The following is a 22,351-nucleotide window of genomic DNA, read 5'->3' as shown; positions in this document are numbered from 1 at the left end:
CAGGGAAAAATGCAAAGTACTACATCTGGGCACTAAAAATGAAAAAAGCATATGCAGAATGGGAGGAATAGGGCTAAGCAACAGCACATGTGAAAAAGACTTGGGTATACTAATAGATCACAGACTGAATGAGTCAACAGTGTGATGCAGCAGCAAAAAAAGGCAAATGCAATTCTAGGATGTATTAACAGAAGCATACAGTCTAGATCACGTAAAGTCATTATTTCCCTCTACTCCTCTTTGGTCAGAGCTCATCTGGAATACTGTGTCCAGTTTTGGGCACCACATTTTAAAAAAGACATCAACAAACTGGTGCAAGTTCAGAAAAGAACGACCAGAATGGTGGCCGGTCTGCAAACCATGTCTTATGAGGAAAGGTTGCAGGATTTTGGAATGTTTAGCTTGCAGAAGAGAAGACTGAGAGGAGACTTAATAGCTGTCTACAAATATCTCAAGGGCTGTCACAGTGTAGAAGGATCATCTTTATTGTCATTTGCTCAAGGAAAGACTAGAAGCAATGGGATGAAACGGAATGGGAGGAGACACAGATTAGATATTAGAAAAAACTTGACAGTTAGAGTGATCAATGAGTGGAACAGGCGGCCACGAGAGGTGGTGAGTTCTCCTTCAATAGAAGTCTTCAAACAGAGGCTGGACAGACATCTGTCTGGGATGATTTAGCGAATCCTGCTTTGAGCAGGGGGTTGGACCAGATGGCCCAGGAGGTCCCTTCCAACTCTACCATTCTATGAATCAACAGCGTCATAGACATACTGTACATCTCTGGCAAATATTAAGAGACCACTGCAAAATGTTCAGTTTGTCTGATTTTTCTCTTTATATTTTTGAGTAAAATGTAAATTTCTCTTTTATTCTACAAAACTACTTGTTAGCAGCGGATTAATCAGCGTAACATCCAGAGTCAGCAACACAGAATGTAGATTTATTCATATCCAGGTTGAACAGCTTACAGCATAAAATGTGATCAGTCTGGTTGCTGTGGCTTGCAGCATGGGAGCATTACAACAGCAAGAAGGGAAGAGAAGGAGAGGGCATCCTGTCTGGGTTTTTTTTCCCACTGAACTCTGTTAACAATCTCACAATATGCACAATATATAAAACAGTACAGTAGTAGTTGTTGCAATACATACAGATCAATATGCATTATTCCAACACCCCCACTCAACAACTACTTATCCTCTTAGCCCCAGTGTGGTCCTCAATTCTTGGAACCTGGCTCATGGCAATGGCTTTGTCATAATGTCAGCTGCCATCTTATCAGTTTCACAATAGACGAACTGAATTATGCCACGATCTATCAAATCACGTAAATGATGATGTCTGACGTCAATGTGCTTGGTTCTAGCACTGATCTTTTCACTGCATGCAAGTTTAATGCATCCTTGGTTGTCCTCATTAGCAGCATTGATCCACTTTGTTCTTTCATGGACTGGACAGGTAGTTCTTGCATTTCATCCCATGACTGCGGCTCTGATTCTGGTAGTGTCTTGACTATGTAGGAATGACGTTTAGCTGGTACGCCTTTGTTTGATCTTGACGATCTCCTGATTTCAGATTCAAATGATTTTTCTGTTGTTCCTTCAGTGGTTGAAGAATCCAGCCAGACCTCTACATCCTCCTTGTTATTGTCTTGTAATTGTGACTTCAGCTGGACTACTGGCGTGATGTCACAAAACTTGGGGGACACAAAGTTCTCATCAATCACTACATCTCTACTTATTGTGACCTTGTTTGTTTCTGGGTGTAGAATCCTATAACCTTTCTGGGTTTCACTGTAGCCTACCAGGATCCCTTCCTTAGCGTGAGATTCCCACTTAGTTCGCCTTTCTTTGGGAACATGTACAAGCGCTTTACTTCCGAATATTCTTATATGATGTAGTTTTGGCTTTCTGCTGTTCCATTGCTCAAACGGAGTTTTCTCTGTAGCTTTACCTGGTAGTCTGTTCTGAAGATAGCAAGCTGTCATGATTGCTTCACCCCAATACGCTTTGGGCAGATTTGCATCAAACAACATACTTCTTCCACTTTCACAGAGTGTTCGGTTCCTTCTTTCCGCAACACCATTTTGCTCAGGATTGTACGGTACAGTGGTCTGAAATAGGATTCCATTTTTCTTTAAAATGCTCTGTGTCTCATTACTTGTGTATTCAGTCCCATTATCTACACGTAGAATCTTTGGCATTCTCTCAAATTTATTATATACCTCAGCTAGATATACTTCAAGTTTCTCTGGAACTTCTTTCTTGCTGTGAAGCAGATGGACAACTGTATATCTTGAATGATCATCAATAAATGTGAGAAAATATCTCTTCTTCCCAGGAGTCTGAGTGCTCATTGGACCACAGACATCTGTATGTATTAAATCTAGTGTCTGTTCTGTTCTTGTAGAACTTCTCTTAGGAAAAGCTTTTCTAGACATTTTCCCTTTGATGCAGCTAGTACATTTCATTATCTGGTTACATAGATCAATTGTAATGTCCTCAGCTAGTTGCTTTTGAACTAACTTCCTTATTGCTTCTGGGTCTCTGTGTGCTAGGCGCCTATGCCATACATGAATGCAGTTATTGTGCCTTTCTTCCCGAGCAGTGTACACACACACTTTGCATTTAAGCTGGTAAAGTTCATTTGTGATTTTTCCTTCTGCTCATATGTGGCCCTCTTTTGAGATGATGCAGCTATCATGCTTAAATGTAACTTCATTTCCTTGTTTTGTGAGTTTCTTCACAGATAGTAAATTACTCTCAAGACTAGGCACATAGAGCACATCTTTTACTGGGATCTTCTTGCTTTGTGTTGGTGAGATTTGACAATCACTATAACCATCTCCTATACCTTGTGAAGTCATGTACTGACCATTAGCCATAATCACATTCTCTGACTTACTTTGGTTAAGCTTAGAAAAGAAGTCCCTGTTATTAGTCATGTGACTAGTTGCTCCAGAGTCTATACACCATGCATGCTTTGATGTATTTACACTGACAGTAAATGCAGTTTCAGTATTCACAGAATCATTTTCTGCAGACACAGCACTTTTAACCCTTTGAAGACTGCTTTGCTTTTTCAGCTGATTCATTCTAGCTTTCCAGACTCTGCAGTCGGCTTTCAAATGTCCTGATTTCTTGCAAACAAAACATTCACGTGTTTCTTTTAGGTGCTTTCTGTTATCATTTAGATTTTGTGTCTGTAAAGCAGATTCTGCATCGCATGTCCTGCTGTTTACACCTTCCGCTTTCTGCTTATATTTATCTATGAGCTTCCCTCTGACATATTCCAATGTAAGCTCATCATCTGGGCGCGCATCTAGTGCGGTTACAAGCGTGTCATAGTTTTCTGGAAGACCACTAAGCAGTAATTCAGCTACATGAAAGTCCTTCAAATCTTCCCCAATGCCTCTCAGGCATTCTACAATCTCTAGAATGCTTGTTATGTAGTCCTGCATATCCTGGCCATTCTGTAGTTTAGACTGGTACAATTTTCTCATAAGATAAAGTTTATTGCATAAATTTATCCTCTTATGCACCTTTTGCAGCTGCTCCCACATTTCTCTTGCAGTTTCACTTTTACACACATGCACAATCTGATCATCATCTATACTGAGTGATATGGTACTTTGTGCTTTCTGATCCATCTCTTTCCACTCCTGTGATACTGGGTCTAGGTACAGGTACAGGTTTAGGCTCCTGTGTGTATTTCCATGTACCTTCTCTTATCAGCAGCATTTTCACTTTGAATTTCCGGGAATGATAATTCTGGTTAGTGAGACTTGGTACTGTAAACTTCATGGAGTTGCTGCTGCTGGTGGCCATCTTTGCTGTCTTCCTTTCTTTTCTCTGTGCTCTGGGGATCTGGGACTCTAGGACTCTGGGCCCATAACTTGTTAGCAGCGGATTAATCAGCGTAACATCCAGAGTCAGCAACACAGAATGTAGATTTATTCATATCCAGGTTGAACAGCTTACAGCATGAAATGTGATCAGTCTGGTATCTGCTGTGGCTTGCAGCATGGGAGCAATACAACAGCAAGAAGGGAAGAGAAGGAGGGGGCATCCTGTCTGTTTTTTTTTTTTTTCTTCACTGAACTTTGTTAACAATCTCACAAAATGCACAATATATAAAACAGTACAGTAGTAGTTGTTGCAATACATACAGATCAATATGCATTATTCCAACACTACTGACAACATGTCTCCGAATTTCCAAGCAATAAATTTTGTATTTTTAGAAAATGAGAAATGGTCAAAGGAAAAAAAAAAATGCAGAGTGCTTGCAGACCTTAAAAAATGCAAAGAAAACAAGTTCATAATCATTTAGAAACAACAATGCTAATGTTTTACCTCAGGAAGAGTTCAGAAATCAATATTCTGTGGGATCCCCATGATTGTTAATCCCAGCTTTCCTGCGTCTTGGCTGCTTTCCTCCAGTCTCTCACACGGCTTTTGGGTGACCTTATGCCGCTCCTGGGACACACATGTCAGCAGTTCTTTGTTTGATGGCTTGTGACTCTCCATCTTCCTCCTGATTACATTCCAGAGGTTCTCAGTGGGGTTCAGGTCTGGAGATTGGGCGGCCATGACAGGGATTGGATGTGGTGGTCCTTCATCCACACATTGACTGACCTAGCTGTGTGGCATGGCGCATTGTCCTCAGAGTTGGGGAACATTGCCTGAGCAGAAGGAATCAGCTGTTTTCCAGGATAACCTTGTATGTGGCTTGATTCATACGTCCTTCACAAAGATTAACCTGCCCAATTCCAGCTTTGCTGAAACATCCCCAGATCATCACCGATCCTCCACCAAATATCACAGTGGGTACAAGACACTGTGGCTTGTACACCTCTCCAGGTCTCCGTCTAACCATTAGATGACCAGGTGTTGGGCAAAGGTGAAAATTAGACTCATCAGAGAAGATTACCTTACTCCAGTCCTCTAGGGTCCAATCCTTATGGTGTTTGGTAAACTTCAGCCTGGCTCTCCTTTGCTTCTCATTGATGAAAGGTTTTTTTCTAGCTTTACATGACTTGAGCCCTGCCTCTAGGAGCCTGTTATGAGCTGTTCTTGCCATGCACTTCACCCCAGCTGCCATTTCTTTTGTAGGTCACTTGATGTCATCCTGCGTTTGCTGAGTGACATTCGAATAAGATGACGGTCATCCCGGTCAGTGGAGAGTCGTTTTCGCCCTCTGCCGATCTGTAGCTTTGTTGTCCCCAATGTCTGCTGCTTGACCTTGTTGTAATGGACTGCCATCTTAGGAATTTTAAGGATGGAGGCATGATGACGCTCACTGTATCCCTCTGCTAGTAACACCAGAATTGATCCCTTCTTTTCCTCACTCAAGACTTTTCTTTTCAGCTCCTTTGGCATGGTTAAAAGTAATTTTTTAATTCCTATTCCTTTTGGGATATCACTAGCACTTGTTTTGCCATCCAGCTTGTCCTATTGCAGGAGCATTGTGAACACCACAGCAGGGTTTTATACTTTCCTTTGTTAAATAAGATTTGGTTCAGGTGATCACCTAATCAGAAGCACATTAAGTAGAATGAGGTGGACTCCGGTTGGAATTCAGCTGACACTGGAATGGAATGGCTGTCAGACATGGAGAGAAGCGGATTTTTATAAAACTGTGCAGTGGTCTCTTAATTTTTGCCAGAGCTGTATATGAAGCTGACAAGTGTCTGGGGCCGATCCGGACATCATGGTCCTGCCACTGGAGTTACGGCGATGGTTTGACCCTCCCTGTGGCCGCTCTTATGGTGGGCACATTGGTTGTCCTCAGCTTTTCCACAAACACATGAAAAAGTAATGGCCACGAGGAATGGCGCAGGAGCCAGTGTAAGTCGCTGGGCGCAGGGGGGATTCGTTGTGCAGACGATCTGGTGATGCTTTCTGAGAACAGACGCTGAGTGTGAACGAGGCCTTATGTTTAATGAGCTCAAATTCTGCAAAAGTGAATCACAGCTGGAAAAACGCCGTCATGGCGGATGGAGGAGATGGCGATCAACGGCAGTCGGCGGCAGCATCACCTGCTGACCCGTATTTTATGGATTGTCCAGTCTGGTGATCCCGCAGGCGATCTGCAGTATATCTGACCACTGCATGGTGGAAACAGTCAGCAATATGGCATTGCTGTCCCGGTTATAGTGTGGCGGTGTTATCTAGTCTTATGTGGTAGCATTGGGGGGACGTTGTTTGTCGTTTCCCGTATTATTCAGGGGTCGGACACATCCAGGCTTCTGATACACGACACTCGTCCCTGTGTTTTCCCAAAAAGTGTGTGACTAAGAGAGCAGAATTCACAGCATTAAACACCAGGACCCGGCCGGGCAGCAGCGCCCTGCGTCAGTCACCATGAGCGGCAGCGGGGCACAATAGAGGCAGGGCATTAATACAAGGGGCACAATAGCAGTGTGGGCAGTATTACAAGGGGGCACAATAGAGGTGGGGGCAGTATTACAAGGGGGCACAATAGAGGGGGGCATTGATATAAGGGGGCACAATAGAGTATCACATAGGATTAGATACACGGCTCAGCAGACAGTATCACACAGGATAGGATTAGATACATGGCTCAGCAGACAGTATCACACAGGATAGGATTAGATACACGGCTCAGCAGTCAGTATCACACGGGATAGGATTAGATACATGGCTCAGCAGTCAGTATCACACGGGAGAGGATTAGATACACGGCTCAGCAGTCGGTATCACACGGGATAGGATTAGATACACGGCTCAGCAGTCGGTATCACACGGGATAGGATTAGATACACGGCTCAGCAGTCGGTATCACACAGGATAGGATTGGATACACGGCTCAGCAGTCGGTATCACACAGGAGGATTGGATACACGGCTCAGCAGTCGGTATCACACAGGATAGGATTAGATACACTGCTCAGCAGTCAGTATCACACAGGAGAGGATTAGATACACGGCTCAGCAGTCAGTATCCCACAGGAGAGGATTAGATACACGGCTCAGCAGTCGGTATCACACAGGAGAGGATTAGATACACGGCTCAGCAGACAGTGTCACACAGGGTAAGGTCAGATACAGGATAACTTTGGGTTGTAGCTGATGCTATGATGGGAGTTGTAGTACATTCAGTATTATAAAGCATGTGACGAGGACATTTACATTTTTCTCACGCAAGTTTTCTCAAAATGTTTAATAATTTTTTCTTATGCAAACGAATAAAGTGTCTCCTGCACTTGTGGAACTACTAGCCTCAGCGTGACGTGCAGGCTGCAGGTAGTCAGTGCATGCTGAGACTTGTACTGGAGAATCAGAGGTCGTGACCCCTGATGGACCAGAGCTGCAGATCAGGGGGTAGATCATGGATCTAGTTGTACGTACCCTTCCAGGAGTTGGGGATCTTTCTGGTTTGATGCGGATCCCATTGTCGTCTGCTGGCAGGAACAGAAACGACGGGCTCTACGGTGCGGAGCTCCTCCGACGCCAGGTGCGCACAGCCAGTTTGGGAGGTGTCTGCTCAGCAGAGCCAAGAGGAAGATTACTCACACTGGCCGCCATTCATCATTGTTGTTTCTCCGCCTTATATACCTTTTGCGACACTTTTTAATTTCTTTCTTTAAGTCTGATTTTTTTTTTTTTTCAGTTTTCCTCTATCTGTTTCTCATCCAGATGTATAAGGCCGGGTGCACACGTCCTGAAATTTCAGGAACCAGAAAGACCAGTACTGGAGATATCAGTGTCCATGTGTGTAATACTTGCGGGACACGTATGCCTCATCAGTACCACACGTACCGGCGTCTGACAAGCAGTCGTACAGTAAGCGATGTTCCCCGGAGATGGGTTCTAAAGACGACTCATCGTTCTCCCCTGCTCTGCCGGCGATCAGCAAGAGCAGGGGAGAATGAGGAGTTATATTCAACTGATAAGAGCGAAGGCAGGTGGTGGCTGTTGGGAGTATTCATCACACGCCACCTGCGCAATAATTAAAAAAAAACTTGTATTTTTGATAACCAGTCAGGCAAAACTGACACTTGCGGTCTGCAACCCTCAGCTTCAGAAAGGTTGGTTATCAAGAATAGAGGAGGGGTCCCACTTCCCATGCCGTATTTTTTAATTATTTAAATAATTAAAAATAACGGTGTGGGGGCCCCCCCATTTTTGACAACCAGCCTTGCTAAAGCAGACAGCTGGGGACTGGCATTCTCAGGCTGGTAAGGGGCCATGAATATTGGCCCTCTTAGCCTAAAAATAGCAGCCCAAAGGCACATCTATTAGATGCCCCAATTCTGGCACTTTGCCCAGGTCTTCCCATTTGCCCAGTAGCGGTGACAAGTGGGGTTCATATTTGTTGATATCACCTTTGTATTGTCAGGTGACATCAAGCCCACGGATTAATAATGGAGAGGCGTCTATAAGACACCTATCCATTACTAATCCTATAGTTACATGGTAAATAAAGACACAGCAGGAATAAAGTTTTTTTATTAGAAATAAAACAAAAGTTTTCCATTTTGTCACACTCACGCCCTGACTGGTTGGGCCCCACTGTGCAACAAACCAGACTACCCTGGAAGGGGCGTGACTAAGACTTCTGCCTTGGTTTTCACTGGAGCCTCTGATAGTGAGGTCAAGCTTGTGTGGCAGGCAGCTGCCAGGTACCACTCCAGGGCGGTGTCTAGCTGTGGCTGCTGATCCCACTTGGGGAGACGGTACATGCGACAGGCACGAGTAGCAGACAGACAGGTGAGCACAGCGGGCATGGCTGAGACACAGAGGCAGGGACCAACTGGAAGGCACAGGGACACGGGTAGGAAGGAGTGGTGTATGGAATAGGTAGGGTCTTGTTCACACAGCAAGTGCAGGTACTGGTACTGACAGGAAGAAATGGAGGAATAGGTAGAGACCTTTTCACACAGCAGGTGAAGGTACTGGTACTGGCAGGAAGAAATGGAGTATGAAGGAACAGATTTGGACCTGTTCACACAGGAGGAGAACAGCAAGGCTGCGGAGAAGAGCAGTAGAGCAGCAAGAGGTTCTGCAGCAGCAGAACCAGAACAAGGCAGAGCCGCGAGAGTGCGGAGCACAAACTGAGCCACAAGAGTGCGGAACACAGGCAGACAGAGGGAACACAAGGAAAGACACAGCAGGAAAAGAACCAAAGACAAGGAGACTAACAGAGGTAGAACAGAGTTCAGACAAGGTAACGGTATGAGACAAAGTACAGGACCAAGGACACAGGGACCAGGATGTACTGCCCCCTGGTGGGCAGAGAGGATAGGTACAAGATAAGTCTGGGAGCAATAGCAACGAGACCAGGATATTCTGCCTCCTGGAGGGTGGAAAGACAGGTACACAGCAAAGCTAGGAATAAAGCCTCCAGAGAAGGCGAAACAGAACAAGGCCTGGCAGCTCAGCAGCAAGACACCGAGTTAGGAGATTGCACAGGCAAGTTCCACTGGGTGGAGCTGCCCTAAATACCAGAGACCTCTTGATGATTGGCCGGAAGCACATTAGGCAGGTGCACACCGATTCCATAAGAACCAGAGAGTGCCGGTGCCGCCTCCCTATGCACATAGCCAGGAAGCATGCAGAGAGCAGACAGGAAGCAAGAGGCACAAAGCATGAAGCTGGCAGCAGACAGAAATCACAGCATGGCCTGTAGCAGTGAGTAAGTTGGTGTGTGGGGGATGGGAGGCCATGCAGTGATGCCAGCAGGGTTGTTACACATTTTTTATTTAAAAATCACAAACCCAGTTATACTCACCTAACGCCTAATTCCACTGAAGCCCCCGTTTCCTTTAAAAAAAAAAACAATACCCCTCACCTGTCCGTTGTTCTGTCCCACAACGGTAATCCAGATCTGGGGATAAACCGTTTTCAACCTGGACAGTGCCAAGATGCGAACGTCCTCAGAACCACTGATGAATGAGCTGCTCGTGACCAGCAGTCACATCATCGGGGTTACCGCTGGTCAGTGAGGCTGCTTTCCCAGCCGAACCCCTGAACTGTGGTGACCTCAGCACAGTGAGAAAAAAGTCACTGAGTTCACCGCAGGTCACCGTGAGAATTTCCATATAGTGCTCACATACACCGGCCATAGGTGATACTATATTATGGTCATTCAGTGCTCATGTAATCCTACCATACTCTGCCAACATAAGAGCCGTCGCGTGAGCACATATTCTGCGAATACAATGCTGACATACAGCGGTCACATAGTGCTTTTTTTAGCACCTGAAGAATACATTACAGTGCCTAAGTAATGAGCCGCATAGTACTGGGATGGAAGGGTAAAGCTTCATTCAGCTCTCATATTTGATCCTGCGTGCTGACTGTCTCCATGTATGACTAATAAGGATGGGAATACTATTTTGGAGAAAGCAGGACAATATGAAGATGATTGGAAGCAGCGCCGCCACAATCACTCATCACCGCAGTCACACAGGTCAGGGCTATACTCGGGGACAGCAGGTTTTCCTGGAAAGTATTTTATTATTCTGCTGCCTGCAGGAAATATCGCGTCTGACTCCAATGTACAGTATATCATCCCTGGATTCTCAGTGACTGAAGCGCATCGTAGAAAAAAGCACATTCCAATCAACGGTGTCCTAGGCCGCAATGCTCTAGACCTCTACTTGCTGTCAGTGACTGGTGACAATACTGAAAATCTGCACAAACCAAATATATCTCACATCAGAGGGGTCCGGTGTGGACAATCCTCTGTGAGCGGCAGACACATCAGCAGCACAAACCTCCATCCTGTCCAGATAGTTTCCTACATTTTACCTGCAAGGATTCCCTGTATCAGTCCAGAGGACAAACATTTCTTCATTTCATTTGCTTGATACCGGACCCTTGATCTGAATGAACAGATGGAATGTAGTACGGATACAGCAAGGGGAATCAGCCGCAGTAATGGAGGCTGCAGAGGCGGGATGCCATGTGCAGGAACAGAGGTTGCAGAGGCGGGATCGCGTGTGCTGGAACGGAGGCCATAGAGGCTGGATGGCATGTGCAGGAACGGAGGCCATAGAGGCTGGATGGCATGTGCAGGAACGGAGGCCATAGAGGCTGGATGGCATGTGCAGGAACGGAGGCCATAGAGGCTGGATGGCATGTGCAGGAACAGAGGCCATAGAGGCTGGATGGCATGTGCAGGAACAGAGGCCATAGAGGACAAAGGTCATAGAGGCAGGATTATGTGTGCAGGAACGGAGGATGCAGCGGAGGGATGGTGTGTGCAGGAACGGAGGCTGCAGAGGCAGGATGGTGTGTGCAGGAACAGAGACCATAAAGTTTGGATGGCATGTGAAGGAACAAAGGTCATAGAGGCGGGATGGCACGGGCAGGTAAGGAGGTCATAGAGGCTGGGAGACAGTTGGAGGACCGAAGGCTGTAGAGATGGGATGGCGTGTGCAGGAACGGAGGCCATAGAGGCGGAATGGCATGTGCAGGAACAAAGACCATTGAGGCGGGATGGCATGTGCAGGAACGGAGGCCATAGAGGCGGGATGGTGTGTGCAGGAACAAAGACCATTGAGGTGGGATGGAATGTGCAGGTACGGAGGTCATAGAGGCTGGGAGACAGGATGTCATATGCAGAAATGGAGCCCACAGAGGGATGACGTGTAAGCATATGTGAAACAGTGTACAAGGTGATGTGCTAATAGGAAATGCTTTGTTAACTTATACTTTTCCTGTAGCAGTCACACATGTAACCCTGATATGTGGCATTTTCTAGGGTTTGTTGCATCCAACTTACACTTATTAGGGTTTCTATAGATTGCTCATTTTTTTGTGACTGTACATAGGAGGCCACGCTGGGTAATGTCACCTTATAATTTAGGCACTGAGCACTTTATTCAGAATATTAGTTGGTTACTTTTATTTACTTTTGCTACAACAAATATTTTCCTTTGCTCACTGAGCCCAGGAGCATGTCATTATAAGCAATTACATTCCTCATAGATTTCATCCAGGCTCCGGAGACATCTCGGCCTCTCCTTCTGCACCGTCCCCTCTGGAGGTTGTGGCTCCCATTATGTTTTGTGAATAATAATTTAATAAAGTTTACTATGATTTTAGGGAGAATCTTTTCTGATTTCTTGCAGCAAAATGTTCAGCTGCTAGGAATTGTGGATTTGTCTGTCTATGCTGGATGGGATGTGCAGGAACGGAGGCCGTCGAGGCTGGATGGGATGTGCAGGAACGGAGGCCGTCGAGGCTGGATGGGATGTGCAGGAACGGAGGCCGTCGAGGCTGGATGGGATGTGCAGGAACGGAGGCCGTCGAGGCTGGAAGACAGGTGTAAGAATGGAGGCCACAGAGGTTGGGTGGCAGCTAGAGGAATGGAGAACTTAGAGACTGAAAGATAGTTGGAAGAATATAGGCCACAGCAAGGATGGATGAAGGTTAATCAAGCAAGGAGAACCAGCTGGAGCAAGAGGCTGAAAGACAGCTGAAGGAACAGAGGCTACCGAGGTGGGATGGCAGCTAGAGGAACGGAGGCCATAGAGGCTGGATGCAGCTAGAGGAATGGAGGCCATAGAGGCTGGACAGCAGCTAGAGGAATGGAGGCCATAGAGGCTGGATGCAGCTAGAGGAACGGAGGCCATAGAGGCTCGATGGCAGCTAAAGGAATGGAGGCCATAGAGGCTCGATGGCAGCCAGAGGAACGGAGGCCATAGAGACTCGATGGCAGCCAGAGGAACGGAGGCCATAGAGGCTCGATGGCAGCTAGGGGAACAGAGGCCATAGAGACTGGATGGCAGCTAGAGGAACGGAGGCCATAGAGGCTCGATGGCAGCTAGGGGAACAGAGGCCATAGAGACTGGATGGCAGCTAGAGGAACGGAGGCCATAGAGGCTCGATGGCAGCTAGAGGAACGGAGGCCATAGAGGCTCGATGGCAGCTAGGGGAATGGAGGCCATAGAGACTGGCAGCTAGAGGAACAGAGGCCATAGAGGCTGGCTGGCAGCTAGAGGAACGGAGGCCATAGAGGCTGGAGGGCAGCTAGAGGAACAGAGGCCATAGAGGCTGGCTGGCAGCTAGAGGAACAGAGGCCATAGGGGCTGACTGGCAGCTAGAGGAACGGAGGCCATAGAGGCTGTCTGGCAGCTAGAGGAACGGAGGCCATAGAGGCTGTCTGGCAGCTAGAGGAACGGAGGCCATAGAGGCTGGCTGGAAGCTAGAGGGATGGAAGACAGAGGCTGGATGACAGCTGAAGGAACGGGGAGGAATGGAGGCCACAAAATGGATATATGAATTTTTATGCAGCGGGGAGAACCAGCGGGAACAATGGAGGCTGCAGAGGAGGGAAGGCAGTTGGAGTAACAGATGCTGTAGAGGCTGGATAGCAGCAGGAAGAACAGCAGCTGTATAATTTGGAGACTCTGCATAGGAAGACTAATGAAGCAGAGTTGGGAAAACAGCAGAGCAAAATAGTGCAGTTGATGTAGCAGAACTGAGGAGGTCAGGAGACTCAGGGATGAGACGCAGCAGAGATTAGTGTAGTAGCAGAAGCATAGCAGAGCTGTGTTTGTCAGGAGGCAGCACTGTATAGCAGAGGAGTGCTATGCAGCTCCCATCTAGGAAACGATGGTGGGAATTTCACATGGCGCAGAGCAATCCACACACCAACGTCAACTACCTAAATACTCAGGCAGCGCTCCGCAACCCGAGCTGCTGAATGAGGCAAGAGAGTGTGACCCCAGAAGTGCATGCTGGGTAATGAGGAGACTGGAGAGCCGCGGCTGGGAAGGTCACAGCTTTCTGTCATAGAGGATTGTTCAGACTGAAGTAAATTGTAGCAAAGTCTCTGGTGTCAGATGCCGACGGATTTTCAACTTCTGGGCCTGAAAGTTCTTATTCACTGATAGAAAGCAGAGATCTGGAAACCGACGAGGAACTGAAAAATGACGTATATTGGAAAGTGGCTAATCCTCACACATCGAGGCCACGTCACGGCAGACAGTGATTGGTGTCTGGGGGCTGATTGTAGCCCCCCCCCGCTGACCACCAGAGAATGTGACTCAGGAATGAGCCTTGCAGTGGGCGCAGTAACATTATCCCAAAACTCTCCAGGGACAAACCTGTGACCGTACGAGTCCCCGAGTCAGGACCTAGGGACACTCGCCAGGACGTCACACCCTGTGTCATTGTAAACAGTCAGCGTTGGCAGCACTCCGACCAAGCCCCCCCTGTGTGATCAGGACTGGTGGCCTGTCACTGCTGTCACCCCCTCTCCGTTTCCTTAGCAGGGAGGGGACACAATCTCTTCCTCCGGCATCCTGCCCTTATTATTGGGAATCCGGGCAGGACCTGGCAGCTCGGTAAGATCCAAACACAGTCAGTCCTACAAGATAAATATTCCCACTATCCAGTCCTGAGCTGCGGGCGACGTCCATTAAGCAGCACGGATTATGACGAATGATGCGGCCGACGCGTTTTATGATCGACCCTATCCCATTATTACATGTCGGCCAATTAAGGAGAGCATAAGTCCCTTCATTTTTAAGCTCTATTTTTGCAGCAGTAATGCAGCTCCAACTCCATATATTCGGAGTCTGCATACTACAGAATTGAGAGTGCAGCTACTTTGTCTCAGCTTTATTAGATGTTGCTGATGGATCTCATCAATTTTCCAGTTTGTGCTGATGCACACAATGCATTTGAAGATTGGCCTCTGGCAGTGACGGTCAGCCACATCCCCCTGCTGAGATGATGGCGCTGATGCCCACAACGCATTTGAAGATCTGTCTCGTGCCGTTCAGGGTCAGACACATCTTCTGATCAAATGAAGCCGATTTCCAGTGCGTTTCTGGGTTGTCGTTATCTTTTGATCATATATTAATGCCCAGTCTTCTCATTAGACAATGCATTGCAGAATTGTGAACTGATCTTCAATATATATTGATTCCCACGCATTTCAGGATCTGAATGTCACACACATTCATTGTATGAAAGTAATGCACACTACAGATCTCAGAATGGACTTTATCTTTTCTAAATGATGTGGATGCACTAGGAGCTTCCTGGGATCTCATCAGATGACGTACACAACGCGTTTCATGATCGGCCTCATCCCTTTATTATATAGTGATGATGATCGACCTCGTAAATTCTCCAAATGATGATGATGCGCATAACACATGAGGCTCAGGCGCATCCCTAAATCTGATAATACAGGTGAAGACAACGCGTTCTGGATCATTTTATTGTAGGAAGTTGAAGCAATTTGGGGGAATATTTAATTTTTTTCATTTTTTTTTTTAACATGTTGGAAATTGGGAAAGCAGATACTAAATGGACTTTAAAAATGTCCCTCATGATATATCGCCTTCACATGTTGTAGAGTCTGTTCAGTCTCTTCATAGGATGGTGTCAATTCACACAACGCATTTCAGAACTGGGTTTTGTGGATTGGACTTGTTCTTTCATCAAACGAGGCTAATACATATGTGTTTCAAGATCAACATGGTGCCTTTATTGGACAGCACAGTTGCACACAACACTTTTCGGGACTGACCGCGCAAATGCTCACATGATGCTGATGACTAACGCATTTGAAGACCGACCTCGTGCACAGACTGCATCAATCGTTAGTTCATCCCTTCGTAGACAACGTGTTTCTAGATTACCGTCATCCTTTCATCACACAACGCGTTTTAGGTCTTAACTCTTCAGAAGATGATGCTGATTAACAGAACAACTCAGAATTAGCCTTCGCTGATGCCCAGAATGAGTTTTGGGATTAGGATGATCCTCTTCATCCCATGAAGCTGATTCACAACACATTTCAGATAACCTTGAAATTGAGGAACACAAAGCATTTTGGGGCTAATGTGCACATCAGGATTGGCTTGAATATATATTTAGATTTAATGCTCAGCATAAATAAGTACACCCCTTTTGGAAAGTAAACTTATAATCAACCTCTCACTGAATACAAGAGCAAAGTCCAAGATTTTGACAAGTTTCATAGAACAATTTTTGTAACTCATGACGTGAAGGAAAGGTTAATAATATAACTTTCATTACAAAATCTTCAGTTTTACACAAAGTAGTTTATGCAAAAATGAGTACACACCACAACAAAAACTATATCTAGTATTCTAATTTTATGTAAGACTCCCATGATGTGTAAGTTCGGCACAGAATCTTCTTGGACCGGAATGAACAAGTTGGTGACATATTGTAACATCAATCTTTCTTCATTCTTCAAGACGGAGCTCTGTGAGAGTCTGGGTGCCGGATGAAGAGTGGTGACCATGTGTCTTCTCAGAATTCCTCATAGCTGTTCAGTCGAGGTCAGATCAGGAGACACTCGGCCACCGAATCAATGTCAATCTGTTCTTCAGAAATGGAGCTATTGCCCCATATCACTCCTTGAACAGCACGTCCATGCTGAACTTTTCTCCCATCTAACTCACTCTTTGACAACTTACAGTCCAGCTTCCATCCCCACCACTCCACCGAAACTGCTCTGACCAAAATTACTAACAACGCACCACCAAAGCCAACAGACAATTCTGTATACTCCTCCTTCTAGACCGGTCCTCTGCCTTCAACACTGTCCACCACTCGCTCCTACTACAGAGCCTCACTGACCTTGGTATCAGGGTACTTGCCCTTTTCTGAATCTCCTCATACCTCTCCCACTGCACATTTAACATCGACCATTTCCACATTACCTCCTCATCCCACCCCCTCTCTGCTTGTTCCCCTCAAGGCTCTGTCCCGGGACCCCTACTCTTCTCTATCTATACCTGTTACATTTTTATATCACTATTGCTCCAGTATCTGACTGATAAGTAAAGCTTTGCTGATCTTCCTGTAGCCTTCATCTTTATTGAGTAAAGAAATTACTTTTTTCTCAGGTCTTGTGACACTTCTCTTCCATGTGGTGCCACTACTGACAGCTTGAAATGAGAAGAGGTTTTCTTTATAGACAGAGGACTATAAGAGGGCAATACCTAGTCGCACCAGTGTAATAATAAAGAATTGGATTGAGGTGTGGTTAAAAAATTGTTCATTATAGAATTTTGCAGTCTAAACATTCACTTTACCTGTACGACATCAAACGCTTATAAGGGCAAAGCCCCTGGATATTAACCCTCACTAACAGGTCATAAAACCTGACATTTAATCCTTATAGCTAAAACATACATTTCTAACATAGGGTGAAGATAAAACATTAATATTTGCCCTACGACAATACTGATAGTATTTACATTATTATAGACGGAAATTACTTATCCTAGATATAATATACGGCCCCCCGGGGTACTACCCAAAGATGAGGCAAATATCAGGAGCATTAAACCTCACTCCTGCCCCCCAACATGTTTCACCGCATCCATGGTGTCATCAGGGGATGGGACAATGGGGGCTTCCTGGAAGGTCTTATTTCATATCAGTTTTCTTGACTCTGACATTCGACAATCTCTGCATTTTCAAGGCAGCTGTAGACTCTAGTATTCTCTGTTATCAGCAATTTTCAGCTGGGGATAAAGTCTATAACAAGGCGCCCACCTCCCATGTGTCATCTGTTCTTCTGGGGTCTTCTCATATGGCAGAGGAGCCTATAAACACAAGGGTCAGGCTGCCGCTGCTTCCAATGCATATACAGTCTCTACTGCTCCCTGCTATCAACCATTTAGTCTCTGGAGGTTCAGACTGTAGGACGCATGAATTGATGAAGGAAGATACGTTATGACTAAATTCACATGTGATGCCGTTGACGAGTTTAGCCTACGATCACAATCTGCATCCTTGGCTCGGAAATAATTTATCTATTTTTTTGCCCTATTCACATATTAAAGAAAATTTTCAAGTGGGAAAAAAAAACAACAAAAAACAAAAGAATTCGTCCCATACTCCTCATAGATACAAATTCTGAACGAAGAAGCCGGCGGGTTACACCCATTGTATACTTATGAATCAGGAGAACTGGATGAACAGTCACAAGTCTCTGCCCAATACATGAGAGACCATCCAGTCTGTACTGTTACCAGGGCCGTCTCCAGGTTTTTGAGGGCCCCGGGCGAAAGCGTCTCAGTGGGCTACAGTAGAGAAATAAAGGTATAGTACAATGTCAGATTTCACTTCTTACATGAGTGATCGCTATTGTAAATTCTACAATACCATACAGCAGAGGGGCTTTATATAAGTCAGCCCCTTATATGCCAATTTTTGTGACCTACTCCCACCTCCTCAGTTACCAGTAGGCATTTTATTGTTAGAAGAAAACACTGCATATACATTGAATGACAATTTTTTAATGGAAAACACTTTACAGTAAACATTAGAAAGTATTAACGTAGAACATTTGTAAAAGTACAAAATGGGCTGCAGCATCACAACACATCAGCATTCGTTGTCCCATTGTTTAGAATTCACTGTCAATTTGTAGTGCTGACGACTGACCCCAATAAGTGACATGTGCAAAAATGCAGCTAAAGAGCTATAAAAAGCAAGAAAACAAAACAAAACAAACCAGTAGTGCAATTCGGTGGCAAACCAAAGATTTGATTTGAAAATTGCTAAAAAGCTTTTCTCCTGTTTATTTCAGCGGCAAAACAACGTATAACTTGATTAAAATCTACACCTTCTGCTTCTTGTGACTCAACTGACAGAATTGCCAATGCATTTAACCTTTCTTGAGACATCTGGGACCTGAGGAAGTCTTTAATAAGCTTCTTTCAGCTGAAACGGGCACTGTTAGCAGGAGCTTCCATGCCAATACCAGATTTGGGAATGCCAGGTTCAGCTAGTTAGAAAACAGATATTGCAGTGTTTCCTGTGGAGTTAGATGATCAGGGCTTGTTGGGGTGGGGGAGCCACCTTCAGCAGCACTAGGGCTGCATTCTGTGAGGGTGGCTGTTATGTTGGCTCAGTGGTTAGCACTGCAGCCGTGCAGCGCTGGAGTCCTGGGTTCGAATCCCACCAAGGATGACATCTGCAAAGAGTTTGTCTGTTTCCTCCCACATTCCAGAGACATACTGATAGGGAATTTAGATTGTGAGCCCCATCGGGGACAGTGATAATGTGTGCAAACTGCACAGCGCTGCAGAATATGTTAAGGTACTGTCACACTTAGCGATGTACCAGCGATCCCGACCAGCGATATGACGCGGTCAGGATCGCTGGTACATCGCTAAGTGGTCGCTAGTGAGCTGCCACACAGGCAGATCTCACCAGCGACATCGCTGGGGACGGGGATCGCTACTTACCTGTCACACCAGGCGATCCTGCGTCCTCCCGCCCGGCTCCACGCGTCGCTCGTCGTCACAGCAGGAAGCGCCGCAGGAAGCTGACGACGAGAAACAGTCCAGCCTGTTCTCGCGCGATCAGCGATAACCAGCGGGGGAGCCGGTCGGAGGTAAGTATCACATGCAGCAATATCACTAGCAATATCGCTATAACGTCACTAGTTATAGCGATATTGCTAGCGATATCTCTTAGTGTGACATGCCCTTTAGCGCTATATAAAAATAAAGATTATTCTTTATTATCAGGCAGCATCCTAGCCAGTGTCTTCAATTCCTCCAGCAGAATCTCTCCATCATCAACTGCTGGATCAGCAAAGTTTAAACGTTCCACGTTCCGCTGGCTCTTGGCAATCTTTATCATTGCATTGCCGAGTTTTTTTCCTAATTCTGTTTGCTGGGTACTCGGTGGGTATGTCAAGCTTCTTCCATATATCGGCAGCTTTACATTCTGCTTGTTTGAACCCCCAATGTGAAATACTCTGTGAAGGCAGCAGTGATGGCCTCAACCAGTGGAGTTGTGCTGGAGAGGGTCATAGTTTTCGTCTGTAAAGCCAGGCTGATTTGGTCGACCTGCAGCAAGATGTCAAACACATAATGAGACTACAAAAGGGTCCGGACAAAGCGAATCCAACAGAATCTTTGCTTCGCTGTATATGTGTCACTGGAATATTTAGTGCCATGTACAAAGACTTCTAAAGATTCATCAAACAAAATGGCTTTCACTGATTGCAGCCGAGCACACCTTCGTGTCGGAGACAGAGCCTTTAGTGCGAATTGTGATAAATGCTCGGAGGCCACTTCCCACCTCTTCGTTGCGCCAGAAAAGAAGGCATAAATGCGACTCAGAAGGTCATAAAACTGTTTTGATCGGTTGCAACTCTCTGCAGCATGTACGACTACAAGATTCCAGTTATGTGGAGAACATGGCACAAAGAATGCATGAGGGTTTTTCTCCAAAACAATGGCCTGCCCTCCTTTATATTGGGGGGGGGGGGGCAAATACTTTTTAACAATGCTGACGATTAATGGTGTTCAATAAAGAACAATAAAATATTACAATTTTAAGAGCCAATTATAGGATATTAAATTCCCTCAACACTGAAAGAGTCTTTGTGTTACAGCCGACACGGAAGTGCTGACTATGGACTCGATATCATGGAGGACACGGATCCATTCAGAAACTGCGACGTCTGCGCGGAGAGGAAAGTTATGTAGATTCTAAAATTACTGGGTACAAGTAACAATTCACAAAAGATAATACTGCTCCCTATGTACAAGAATATAACTACTATAATACTGCCCCTATATACAAGAATATAACTACTATAATACTGCCCCCTATATACAAGAATATAACTACTATAATACTGGCCCCTATGTACAAGAATATAACTACTATAATACTGCCCCCTATGTACAAGAATATAACTACTATAATACTGCCCCCTATATACAAGAATATAACTACTATAATGCTGCCCCTATGTACAAGAATATAACTACTATAATACTGCTCCTATATACAAGAATATAACTACTATAATACTGCCCCTATGTACAAGAGAATATAACTACTATAATACTGCCCCTATATACAAGAATATAACTACTGTAATACTGCCACCTATGTACAAGAATATAACTATTATAATACTGCTCCTATGTACAAGAATATAACTACAATACTGCCCCTATATACAAGAATATAACTACTATAATACTGCCACCTATGTACAAGAATATAACTATTATAATACTGCTCCTATGTACAAGAATATAACTACAATACTGCCCCTATATACAAGAATATAACTACTATAATACTGCCACCTATGTACAAGAATATAACTACTATAATACTGCTCCTATGTACAAGAATATAACTACAATAATACTGCCCCCTATATACAAGAATATAACTACTATAATACTGCCCCTATGTACAAGAATATAGCTACTATAACACTGCTCCTATGTACAAGAATATAACTATTATAATACTGCTCCTATGTACAAGAATATGACTACTATAATACTGCTCCCTATGTACAAGAATATAACTACTATAATACTGCCCCTATGTACAAGAATATAGCTACTATAATACTGCCCTCTATGGACAAGAATATAACTACTATAATACTGCTCCTATGTACAAGAATATGACTACTATAATACTGCTCCTATGTACAAGAATATAACTACTATAATACTGCTCCTATGTACAAGAATATAACTACTATAATACTGCTCCTATGTACAAGAATATAACTACTATAATACTGCCCCCTATATACAAGAATATAACTACTATAATACTGCCCCTATGTACAAGAATATAACTACTATAATACTGCTCCTATGTACAAGAATATAACTACTATAATACTGCCCCCTATGTACAAGAATATAACTACTATAATACTGCTCCTATGAACAAGAATATAACTACTATAATACTGCCCCCTATGTACAAGAATATAACTACTATAATACTGCTCCTATGTACAAGAATATAACTACTATAATACTGCCCCTATGTACAAGAATATAACTACTACTTTAACTACCCGGATATTAACTGGGAAACAGAGACCTGAGAAACCCATAAAGGCGACAGGTTTCTGCTAATAACCAAGAAAAATTCTCTCACAATTGGTGCAGAATCCAACCAGAGGAGCAGCACTTTACACCTAATACTATCTAACAGACCTGACAGAATAACAGATCTGCAGGTCGTCGGCATGTAGGAAATAGCGACCACAATATTGTACAGTGTCACTTGTGTTTCGCTAGGGGGACATGTCAGGGAGTCACAGAAACACTTAACTTTAGGAAGGCAAAGTGTGACCAGCTTAGAGATGACCTTAATCTGGTGACTGGGACAATGGTATAAATGGTATATTCTCTAACTGGGTCTCTGTGACCAGTGGGGACTGCAGGGGTCGGTGTTGGGACCTCTTCTCTTCAACATATTAATTAACGATCTGGTAGAAGGTTTGCACAGTAAAATATCGATATTTGCAGATGATACAAAACTATGTAAAGCAGTCAATACAAGAGAAGATAGTATTCTGCTACAGATGGA

At 44.8% G+C, this 22,351-nt stretch overlaps 1 protein-coding gene across 1 annotated transcript in view; it reads right to left on the bottom strand.

The window, feature by feature from the left end:
- The window catches only part of NOS3 (nitric oxide synthase 3), an 81,653-nt gene extending 74,185 nt beyond the window's left edge, over positions 1 to 7,468 (bottom strand). Inside the window, exon 1 of the mRNA XM_073582213.1 lies at positions 7,373 to 7,468. Coding sequence (XP_073438314.1) covers positions 7,373 to 7,416 — 44 coding nt within the window. The 5' untranslated portion in view covers positions 7,417 to 7,468. The remainder of the gene's footprint in view (positions 1 to 7,372) is intronic.
- Between the last annotated feature and the right edge of the window lie 14,883 nt (positions 7,469 to 22,351).

The sequence above is a fragment of the Dendrobates tinctorius genome, unplaced genomic scaffold, assembly GCF_039654945.1.
Source record: "Dendrobates tinctorius isolate UK_male_01 unplaced genomic scaffold, ASM3965494v1 ptg000070l, whole genome shotgun sequence".
NCBI lineage: Eukaryota > Metazoa > Chordata > Amphibia > Anura > Dendrobatidae > Dendrobates > Dendrobates tinctorius.
The sequence above is the reverse complement of the archived record's forward strand: the minus strand, read 5'-3'. Positions and strand labels throughout refer to the sequence as shown.